Below are 11,041 nucleotides of genomic sequence, written 5' to 3' on the forward strand. Positions count from 1 at the left end.
CGTCAACGTGAACGACGCTGGAGAGCGCTGCGCAACTCGCTCAGTAGCAACCGTCCCGGTGTGCGTTTCGTGGAACGCGCACCACTGCAACATATCCACTTTAGTCCATGTTTCTGCTTTTGCAGCTGCTACAACGTGCTCGTTGACTCTCTGTTCGCTGCTGCTGCTGCTGCTGCTGCTGCTGCTGCTGCTGCTTCAGGTGCTCGTTCGTCCTTCATCTGCTACAGCTGCTAGTAATTCATAGGACGATTTGGTCAATTTCCGCAAGCGACTTGTACGCGGCTTGCGCCAAAACTATGTTGCTTTGGACCTGAGGTCCTGCTGAGGCCGCGTACCCTTCGGTAGCTGGGCGTGGACGTTTTCGCTGGTACCCGCTGCTCTATTTTATTTTCCAGCAGGTGATTCTTTCATTCCTGCTGTGCGCCAGATAAGCGTTCCGAACCGGTTGCTGTGCCTGCGAGAACGGGTGCGTGTTTGCGTGTGCTCTAGGTACAGACGACGCGCGTTTTCGGTTTCTTGGACGGAAGACTGTCGTTGTACGAGCGGTAGCACCTGGAAGCGCTATTCAAGACGCGAAGCCGACGTGCCTTTCAGTTTTTTACCGTTGCCGCGCAGTCTGAGGCAACGTCCAGGCTGACACGTGTTTACCGGAACAGACGCGAGTCTCTTCGGCTCGAAAGCTGCTTCCAGTTGACGCAGGTTTGAATATAGGCAAGGCGGTGTCGCAAGCGATAAGAGACTCGGGCGCAGGTTGTACGAGGCGGGTCCCGTTGCACCGCTTTCGCACATAGCACAGTACCATGGATGGGGTCTTGATCCCGCCGCTGAACTTTTCCATGGCAGCACCGGGTATCTACCGCTCGGGTTATCCGAACTCCATGAATCATGCGTTCATGAAAAAGCTTCAGCTGAAAACGATTCTGTACCTCTGCCCTGAGGATTACAGTGAGGCAAACACCGCCTGGTGTCGCGCGCACAATGTTCAGATTGTTCAATGTGGCATTCTACCGAACAAAGAGCCCTTTCAATTCATACCCGAGGACGTGGTCGCGGATGCATTGCGAGTGCTCTTGGACTGTCGCAATCATCCGATATTGATGCACTGCAATTCAGGGAAACATCGATCGGGTGTAGTCATTGGCACGCTGCGGAAAATGCAGGGTTGGAGCCTCACCTCGATTTTTGATGAATACAGACGATTTGCTGGCAGCAAAGTTCGCATCCTGGACCAGCAGTTCATTGAACTTTTTCGTATAGAGTCTGTGACCTATGATAAAGAATATGCGCCGCGCTGGTTGCGTTGAGCGTCAATGAAAAATGGAGCAACTTGGTGAATCCGTTTCGTTCGTTCGGAACTGTGTGGCCCTCGGTGGCCGCACCTGATCGCACCTCGTCGACTTTTGCTCGGAGCGTGCGCCCCGCACAAACGCCGCATGTGTCAACAACTGCTGTGTCGTACGTGAATAGCGCTGCGTTCTTTAATATCAGAATCTGAAGATCGCAGTTATTCGTCTCCGATTGGAGATATGATCCGCGACGCTGCATGTCAAGTAGACAGCGAACGAGCCTGGTGGATGGGCGTCTATCCGGCGACGGTTCCGGCTTTCCGAACTTGCATCGATTTTCGTATCAAAGATGAAACACCGGCAGTATATGCTTTGTGCTACTCGAACATGGTGAGGTTGTATCGATTAAAGTTTCGAGGAATGTTCCGCGTAAAACGGCGATATTGCGACAATCGCTCGTAGTGAACATCCAAAGTTTGGGTCTTCCACGAACCTGCTTACGAATGCGCAGCGAGCCCAGCGCGGGCCAGTGCGCTAATGGAGGCTCGATGTCGCCCTGAGGCTGTGCAGGAGATTTCTGGCCTGTCTGAAAGGCCACGGAGACTCTGGACGCTAACAGGAAAAGTTGCTACCGCCACGGTCTGGAGCGAAGAATACAGCGGCTCGTTGGATGCATTGCAAACGACCGGTAAAAGCAGGAGAATTTTGGAAAAGGCGCTTGGTGGCGCGGGCTCGAAATGAATCTGCGGACCTGGGTCGATCCTGAATGAGAGGCATGCCCCAGTTCAAGCGTATTCTATTGAGGCACGTTGCGAAGCGGACTCGAAGTGAGTCCACGGACACAAGTCGAGGACCAGAAGCGCACCAGTCCTTATTTCATTGGATTCGATCGAGGCAACGAGCAAGCTGACGGCCCAGAAGCCCTCGCTGACGTATGCACGGTCTGTCCTGCTCGCTGCCGTAGTATGCGAACCAGGTGCGCTGTATATCTCGTTGCATAAAACGCACACAACACATGCTTATCGTATCGCTTGTGCGCTCGATAAGTAAACCACGCGATAGATCTATATCTTTGAGTTCAGCTGCGACCGGACCGAGTCGAGCAGGTCCCCACGGCTGTGATCCAGCCTCTGCACCGAGGTTTCCGTAAACCCCGAGGTACGCGAACGCGTTGCCCTCGCGGTGACCTGGGATCCGCCTTTGGGTGTGCAAAATGTGCTGTGGAATCCAGATTTACGTATATATGTATATATATGTATATTAATGGACATAACATGGCTATTATCGACAGGGTTCCGCGTATGACCGCCAACCTGGCCGCGCTCACACAAACGCATGTTCGCGCCCTCCTTGGTAAATGTCGGCAGTATACTGCGCTCGCACCGAGACGGGTCGACGTAAACGCTTCACGATCTTTCATAGGAAGAAAACGCAGATGCTTACCTCTTTGCACTGGGTCACCAGTTCAATTTGGTGGACAGTCCTGGTCCTGCTATTGGCAGCGACGCTCACGAACGCAGCGTCGTCGGTGGATCAGGCCGCGTACCCTCCGCTGGTACCATCACGAGGGCGCACGCTTGCCGTCACGTTCGATAAGCTGGGCAACGCCTCTGCCGGCGAGAACAGCGTTGCAGATTCCGCGGAGCGTTCCCGAGACGCCGCAGTGTTGCTGTTCCGGAGACAGGTCCATCCGCCTTGCAAAGAAGCGATTGTTGTACTTGGCGGCAGTGTCAGCGGCGTACCACTTGTAGACCAGAAAACTTCACAGATCGAGTACGAAGTCGTTAATCTCGGTAGGAACACGGCAACGGATATCCGCATCTATGAATATGACGCCAACTTCCCCGTTGTGGCTTTCGAAAGAAAAAACTGGCCAAAAGAGAAGACTGGACCAGCCTCTTCCGAACGCCCCGGTGAGTATGTGTTATTCGAGTTGCCGACCTTGTTACCCGGTGAGCGTTTTACCCGGAATCTGAGCATCGTCCCACATACCTATAGAGCTGGTGCAGCAGAAGCGGCGTTGTTTGAGGCACCCTCTTTTATAGAGCCAGTGCACGTGTATAAGCTGCACCCCGCAAGGCTCACCTACCGGATCGGTAAACAAGGTGCGCAGCGAACCGGCTTTAGTTCTACGGAAAGTTATCTGGTGGTGGAGAGCGCTCGCGGCTTTGATCGTCGAGCCCTGTGGCATCCCAAAGCCTGGGTGGTCTACCTCGGAGGCGTGGGGCTCCTCGGGGTTGTTCCCTGGATGAGCGCCTATTTTGGCACCAAGCAGGCCGGGGCGCGTCCGCCTCGGACGACATAGCATGGTCCGTTGAGAGGCCAAGAGCCAGACTGAGAATTACAGTTCGAGTATGCCCTTCAAACGTTGACGTGGAGATTTGTCAAGTTCCGATATATGCCGCTGTGTATTGCACGTGTAGTCCGACGTTGGACGAGCAAAATTCCTCACGGTGATTATCAGATTACACTGAATTTGCGCGATTCCATAAACAGGTGGTGATGCTGTCAACCAGGGGCGCGACGTTGGCGCTCACAAGTCGTACCCGGAGCGTCTTCGCCCTGGGAGTGCTCAAAACGGAGCGAAAGTTCGCGCATAGAGACAGTCTGTGAGCCAGAACTTTTTGAAATGACGGACTGAGGCGGGCCACGCAGTTGCTGCAGGCGACATCAATGCAGGGCAGCAAGCGCTGAGACTTGCCATCGTGATTCAAGGCCGAACATGGATCCACGGTACTTTTCGGGATCCTCGATCAAGGCCCATTCGAATATATCGTCGATCCATTATTCGTTATCGGTGGGTATTACCACTTACAGTCCACTGGCTTGTGCTGGGTTTACGCTAGTCGACCTGTCGCCATTGCCTGGTGATAGCGCATTCTAAACGGGTGACTGCAGACACAGTGGCCCTTTTGCTGGCACCAACGACGCTGTTTCGGGCATACTGCGAACGTGCACCCATTGACCAGCAGAGCGGGAACGTTGCATGATCGCATTGTGATCACCGAAAGCAAGTCTGAGTTGCTGCTAATGGCAAACACAGGGGATCTGAAGCGGAATGGTCAGAGAGTCCCCGCGACGCCGATACTAATCTCGCACTCGGGGATCCCTGTTTGTAGTCTTTCACAACAATGGTGTTCCACTTTCAGGTCCGTGTCACGAAACGCTTTTTCGCGGTTAGTAGCAGAAGCGTTCGGGGTGCATTCATTTTGAAGAAATGAAAAATCGGATGGAAAGGTTTGGCCGTGCAAGTCGAGGATCCCAGAGGGCGGACATCGCCTGGTCGCGGATAAAAGAGGAGAATTCCTCTTCTCGCTGGCCATCAAGCGAAGAAGAGCCAGTGACGAAGAAGCAGTTGGCGGCAGATACGCGAGAAAAGGTGTTTGTCCGACGCGATGATGACGAGACTATTGTGGCATAGAGTGGACGAGTTCCAGCAATGCTTGCATTGGTGCGTACCACCAATGCCCATGCCTGCACGGCGTTCGTGAACTGGTACGTCAACGCCGCCATCAATTATCAGGAGGTGTGCGGTGCTGAAGATGAGACCCGAGCAGCTGACGCGATCCACGTTTATGGGACAGCCTCTGAGACTCGTACTTTGCTGGGATAAAACCTGAAAACGATAGCAGGTGGCAGGTCAAAAAACTGAACGGACTTGAGTCATCGTGGCGGTCGCCTCCACTGGAGGGCGGGTCACAGCTTTGCGCGAATGGAGCACAGACGGATCGACGTGTCTCGACTTGATCTCCAGCCGGGATTCTCCGTCCGCTACTTGTTTCATCGTGGACAATATCGTGTTCCACGAATGCTTCATCAAATGGAAAAACGAGTGCGTACGTGTACAGCAGACAGACTACTCACCAAAAGGATCGTCCAGAACAAGTCCGTGATCATCGAGTACAGCACTGGGCGCGGAAACCGAGGACTACATTGAGGTGAGCCTTCTGTACCCGTCCATGGCTTGTAATGAGCGATGAAGTGAGCGTTCACGCGCCACAGGGCAGCACTCGGAGGAGCATGTATGCGGGACGTGTATGGGACCACCGGACTGGCGTCAGGTGTCATCGTTGCGACAGCCGCACCGATACCCCGGAGAAGCAAGATGAAAATGGCATGCGAAGCGCAGATCGCAACGTCCTCCTGTGCCTGGAATGCCTCGCGAACAGCCGTAATCGTCGAAATCCGGACTTGGACGCCGCTTTTAACATCCTTTGACCGCGATCAACGGAACTGGAGCGTGAGATCCGTGCGTTAAAGTCTAGATATAAAGGAGAGCACAAGACAGTCGTTCCAAAAAAAGCCGCAAAAACCTGATATGTACCAGACTAGATAGAGACCCAAACCAAAGTCTGTTTGCGCGACTTGGGAAACCTGGTCTATTCTATATTCACATGGATGGAAACGTTCAGGAATATGGATCGGCAGCGAGAACGATCTCGTGGGAACCGCACCTCACGAGACGCAGAGAGCAGTCCGCTCGAGTCGCGCTGCACGCTCACAACGACGATGCAGATGCTCAGAGCGGACTCGGGTTGACATGACTCGAGCCCTGTACGCCCTCTACGCCTATCTCGCACAGAGATGCCCGCAACCTAATCAGGGTCATCCACTCCATCGCGCGAAACGCCCATGAATTTCTCGACCAGATTTGCTTCGATCGCTTCAGTATCGCTGGCTCGTTCGCGTGCATCACGGAACGTCTTCATTTTCTGCGGGTATGCATCGCACGAGCGGGGACTGCGGTTATCGGGCCGCTCCTACTCTCCATTTTATCGCAAAGGCGTCCTGTCACCGTGCGTCGAAGGCTGCAGAACGCACAGTGCCGGCTGCAACTGCCTCTGTTGCGCTCGGCAAGCGCCCATTCGCTTCATCCACGAAACCCCTGTTCCTAGAGAGCGTTCTGGACTGGGTGTACTGGACCTTCAAGACGTCTTTGGCAAATGCACGATCGCTGCCCTCGTGACCCACATCGTTTGCGCATTCGGGAGCGTCTGACTCCATGCATTCATTCCGCGAAACGTTAGACCAGGTACCTCAATCGATGCGTATGATACCAGGCGATGGCCAATAACAACGTCCTTCTAAGCGATGAGGTCTGCGCAGACACCGCACCACGGCTGGAGCACGTGCATCCTACAAACACATAGACATGCGACCAGGTGCTTTTGCCGCGAAACAATCTCGTAACTGCCTTGCAGCGTTCATTCGTTCCTTCGCTGGGTAGCGACGCTCGCTGTAGCTTACAGGGTGCGTTGGGTCTGATTTCGGCAGGTGAAGCAGGTTATCTACCAGTTTGGGTTTGTCTGGTTTGGTCTCCACGGGAGGCAAGCCCGGGGCCTGTTCCGCCAAGCGCACCTGGAAGAGGGTCCGTGGTTGGGCACGGAGGGCGCTCCCGAGGTCACTACGGCACGGTTGTGGATCGCACGACTACATTTGAGCGTTTGCCAGCGGACCCTGCGAAGCCGGTAAACCTCTCGCCAGAATCAGACCGACAGCTGACTCCATGGGGTCGCTCAGCTCCTGGTTTGCCGCGCCACGCGCACTTCGGTGGACCCGTCTCTGGCTCACGCTGTTGATCGTTTTACTCGGGGTGCACCTTCGGACAGATGCGGCACTACCTGTGGCAGAAGTTGCCAGCGGTGACGGCACCTCGGAGAGCGGGAGCTCTGGAACGCAACCGAACGTGCCTGTACGTGTTCAGCTTCCGTTGGAAGCGAAACGGCAGTCGCTCGAGCGAGAACGCGCTGAACTCCTCAGAGACGCCCAGCTTGGCCGCCTTAGCCTCCGGGATCCAGCAGTCCAGGAAAAGCTGCGCAAGCTGAACGAGGGCTTGCTCCGATTGCAACCGTTGATACGGAGAAACCCTGCAAATGCGGAGAGCGAACAACGCCCGAACTCGGGGCCGCCTCCAGACCACGGAACCCAGTCCGGGGAGCATCGACATCGACCACATGAGCTCGGCGAGGAACTCGCCATCGAGTGCTTGACACCGGACCTCAGCAGCTGGGAACCGATGCAGTGTCGCAACCAACAAGATCCAGTTGTTATTCGCTTTGGTCTGGATACGGATTTCCAGTGCAGCTGGCCACTCGAGAGCGATGCTGCATACACACTCTTGCGTGATGCACTAGCCATGCAGCGCGCTATTCACTGCCGTGTGCCGCTGGACAACGAGCTATCCGCGGGACACTTGCGTTTTTTCGCTCCAGTAACGATCACGCTCTGGGGCATTGCCGAGGGCTCTCATCTCCATGTGAATACTCATGTGAACTTCGTTTTCCATGCCCACCGGGGATACATTCTAGGTGCAGCAGCGTATTCTGTGCGAGATCATTTTCAGATTGTACAGCCTGGTGGTGTACTACAGCTTCATGGCAAAGTTCACTGGTTTGACGGCCACGCGTTTGTGCCGTACGTTCACGAACCTTTCCGCCTGCCGCCAGCGGCGGCGCGTCGTCTGACCAGTGCCGTACTGGCATTGTGGCTTTCAACGCTCGTGCTCAGCGGAGTCGTGTTCACGCTATTCTACAAGAAAGTACTGAAAGTGCGTTTGATTCGTCGACTTGACCCCACGTTTAAAGCTGAATAGGTCTATGCAGAGCGAAGGCACTGTTTACCGGCACCGAGCGCGTTGCACGCTGTTTGTCGGGGTCGCTGCTCCGTTCGGACTATGCACCACGAAGAGGCACCTAGGGCTCCTTTCGGCACAACGGCCGAGTCAACGGTATCTGCGTTCAGGCCTGGGTCCTGTGGACAGCTCCATGGGGTCTCGCAGCAGCGCTCGAGTGTCGGCGGCGCTGGTACACGACACTCGCTGGGGAGTCGGTACGAGCGCTGCGCAGCCGAGGGTATCAGAAACGATCTTGTCACGAGGACTGGCGACGATTTTTTCGCTTCTGCTCTGGCAAGACTTGCAGGATACGGCAGCGTATGCGGCAGAGCATACCAGGACGCAAGCACGAGCTCAGTGGGTGAACCACCACACCGAGGAAGCGACGCGCTGGGGATCGTTACCCCTGCTTGCGGACTCAACACAGCCCCAGGGTCAAGACGGGAACCTGTCAACCAAACTTCTCCCTGATGTTGTGGATACCGACGGTCAACCGCGTGTCATTCTTGATCTGGCTCGAGCTCTGAGCTCCTTCGAATATGAGCAGCTGCGCACTCGAATCCACCACATCGAGGCTACCACTGGATACCGGGTTCGTATTCTGACACAACGCTTTGAAACGGTTGGGCGAGCGATCAGCAGCTATTTCGGGTTACAGGATCAACGGAGTATACTCATTGTGCTCGATGAGCGGAGCGGCAATGTGCTCAATTTTCGCGTTGGTGATCAAGTTACAGCGCGTTTTCCGTCCTCGTTCTGGCTGGAGTTACAGGGACGGTACGGCAATCAGTTTTACGTACGAGAGCACGGCGAGTACGGTGTGCTGGATGCCTGCATTCGGGCGATGGAGACTTGTCTCCAAGATGGGCGTATCTGCCGCTTTGTACCTGGATTCGGACGCGATCAGTGGGCACTAAGTTTTCTCATGTCACTTCTCGGAGGGGCGGTGATCGGGTTTACGGCACGCACCCCACAGGACGGGAAAGAGGCGAGTACGCCGAACTGGCGCTGGGTTCTGGTGTTCTCCCCGCTCTGGGCGATATTTCTAGTCTCGTTCGGCACACTACCGATTGTGGCACGAGAGGGCTGGTGGAATCGCGACCTCATCGCGAACTGGGCTGGAGCTGTTCTCGTGGCAACCGCGTTTTGGTACGCCATTCCGCGTGTGTTTCCGAATGGCCCCGGGGATCGTGCTCGCTGACCTCCTTCGTACCGTGAACGTCTCGCTCGAGTGCGATCACCTGCAAGGTGTATCAGCGGGGTTCGGGGGGCGTTCTCGATATGCAGTGGTGAAATCGCATACGGCATGGTAGGTCATGCATCGCAGTCTGTATAGGATGGTGTCGAGTGGACGCTGAATTGCTGCGGTTGGCGTTCACTGTTCTCCAGGTGCTCCAGAAGGTGCACGCCAACACAGCGTTGGGTATTGCGCTGGTGCGTATGCTGCCGGTAAGCGTGCGCTCGTCGAAAAAGCGGGACTTGTGAAAGGCATCCACGTGGAAAGCGTTCATGTGCATATACGAAAGATGCCGTGAAACAGAATACGTTTGCGCTTCCATGCTATATAACGGGTCCATGAGCACAGCGGCATCATCATCATCTGTACAGAGCATGCCGGAGTGTCCGCAGCAGGAGACGTGACACGCTTTCTGGTCCTTGCACGGGAGCAAGCGCTTGCCATGGAATCATCGTATCTACAGGAGTGCGCTCGAATACGAGTAGCTGTGCGTATGGCTGGCAGCGTACGCCGTTGTACGACCCTCGAAACACAAATGAAAGCGTCTCCTTCACATACATTTGCACACGATTCTGATTTGAACGTATTTGGCGCACGAGTTTCAGACAGGCTCGGTGACCCTGCGTCTTGAGCGCGTGTCAACGCTATCGTCTTTCAGGGCGAACGACTGGCATGACGCCAGTAGCGGAGTCGGGTTCAGCGGTCGTCATGGCGCACAGATTCATCCGGCGGTGCATGAACGCCAGGTACGCACCAGGAAGAGATAGAGCGGATCATTCGTGCAATGGAGCTGAGGCTAGCACCATTTGATGCAGCCAGTGGTTTGCGAAATGCGATTCTACGCATGCACCGAATGGTATCGGTCGAGGTCTGTTTCAACCGCACGGCATAGAGCAGGTCCAACGATAGTGTCGAGCGCGCGGAGCCTGCAACGCGATGTCCGGCACCGAGAGGCATGACACAGAGCGTGCCAGGCGCGGTATAAAAACGCAACTGCTGACTTGAGTCTGCTGTTTGGCCTTGCAACAGATCCATTCGGTGCTCGGTCGCAATCATTCATTTGGCAAGGTTTCCTCTGACCCCAGTCATCGTGACCTTTGCATCGCGCGTGAGTGCTGCGGTCTCTTAGCGCTCAGAAAAACAGACGCTTGGGAACAGTCATCGGCAAATAGATACGCGGCGGCCTGTATCGCATATCTGCATACGCAATAGGTCTTGGATGCATTGTCACCGTTGTAGGGTTTTCGTCACCGAAACTGAAACGAGTGCTAAGCGCGTCCCACTCTTCGCGAAAGCTCCCTGCGAGCGACGCCAGCGATATACCCCGAGCGGTTGGCTCGACATCGCACCAGGGAGCGGGCAACAGGTCACCCGGGGAACGGGGCACCTGGCAGTTCGGGACACCTCGACTGAGAGCAAGCGTCCGACTCAGCGCCTTGTAAAACTCGTCCAGCCCAGCACACATCTGCGCCTCAATGTCCAACCGGGCTGCGTGCGGGTAAAAGGCACTCTCAACAAACGGTAGAACTTGACACTCCAGGTGGTTGTGCGAGCTCCAGAACCAGTCCGCGAGCACCCGTAACTCGCCTAGCGCCGACAAGGGCACCTCAAACGCTCGTAAAGTCACGCTTGGTTGTGGTGTCCATACGAATACCAACCGTTGTAGTGTCAGGAAGCATTCACCGACGCCAAAGAGTTCGAGACTACAACACAGCTCTTGGGTACTCGAGTTGGCGGCAGGCTGGGCACGCAGCCGAAAGCTCACAGTCGTCTCTCGATAAACAAGCAGGTCAGGGTTACCGAGCTCTCTCGAGGCACCACGTCCGTCAGCGTTGTGTGCTGGTGTCACCTGCCCGGTTGCTAGCGGAAGCAACGGGTTCAAGGCCATACCCGAGAAGGTCCATA

The 11,041-nt window shown here is 55.4% G+C and overlaps 5 protein-coding genes and 1 non-coding gene across 6 annotated transcripts; 4 read left to right on the top strand and 2 right to left on the bottom strand.

The window, feature by feature from the left end:
* Positions 1 to 370: 370 nt before the first annotated feature.
* CYME_CMS433T lies at positions 371 to 2,434 on the bottom strand. The gene has a single exon (XR_002461678.1). It is a non-coding gene; the product is annotated as a hypothetical transcript (transcript).
* CYME_CMS432C (hypothetical protein, conserved) lies at positions 801 to 1,304 on the top strand (the record flags this gene model as incomplete). The annotated part of the gene is made up of 1 exon (XM_005538969.1): positions 801 to 1,304. The coding sequence occupies one exon, from the start codon at positions 801 to 803 to the stop codon at positions 1,302 to 1,304; it is 504 nt and encodes a 167-aa protein (XP_005539026.1).
* A 209-nt stretch (positions 2,435 to 2,643) lies between the features above and the next one.
* On the top strand, positions 2,644 to 3,591 carry CYME_CMS434C (hypothetical protein; the record flags this gene model as incomplete). Its single annotated transcript, XM_005538970.1, has 1 exon — positions 2,644 to 3,591. The coding sequence occupies one exon, from the start codon at positions 2,644 to 2,646 to the stop codon at positions 3,589 to 3,591; it is 948 nt and encodes a 315-aa protein (XP_005539027.1).
* Positions 3,592 to 6,792: 3,201 nt separating this feature from the next.
* On the top strand, positions 6,793 to 7,878 carry CYME_CMS435C (hypothetical protein; the record flags this gene model as incomplete). The annotated part of the gene is made up of 1 exon (XM_005538971.1): positions 6,793 to 7,878. The coding sequence occupies one exon, from the start codon at positions 6,793 to 6,795 to the stop codon at positions 7,876 to 7,878; it is 1,086 nt and encodes a 361-aa protein (XP_005539028.1).
* Positions 7,879 to 7,882: 4 nt separating this feature from the next.
* Positions 7,883 to 9,100, top strand: CYME_CMS436C (hypothetical protein, conserved; the record flags this gene model as incomplete). The annotated part of the gene is made up of 1 exon (XM_005538972.1): positions 7,883 to 9,100. The coding sequence occupies one exon, from the start codon at positions 7,883 to 7,885 to the stop codon at positions 9,098 to 9,100; it is 1,218 nt and encodes a 405-aa protein (XP_005539029.1).
* Positions 9,101 to 10,268: 1,168 nt separating this feature from the next.
* CYME_CMS437C (hypothetical protein) lies at positions 10,269 to 11,024 on the bottom strand (the record flags this gene model as incomplete). The annotated part of the gene is made up of 1 exon (XM_005538973.1): positions 10,269 to 11,024. The coding sequence occupies one exon, from the start codon at positions 11,022 to 11,024 to the stop codon at positions 10,269 to 10,271; it is 756 nt and encodes a 251-aa protein (XP_005539030.1).
* Between the last annotated feature and the right edge of the window lie 17 nt (positions 11,025 to 11,041).

The sequence above is a fragment of the Cyanidioschyzon merolae genome, chromosome 19 (genome assembly GCF_000091205.1).
Source record: "Cyanidioschyzon merolae strain 10D DNA, chromosome 19, complete genome".
In the NCBI taxonomy this organism is placed as follows: Eukaryota; Rhodophyta; class Bangiophyceae; order Cyanidiales; family Cyanidiaceae; genus Cyanidioschyzon; species Cyanidioschyzon merolae.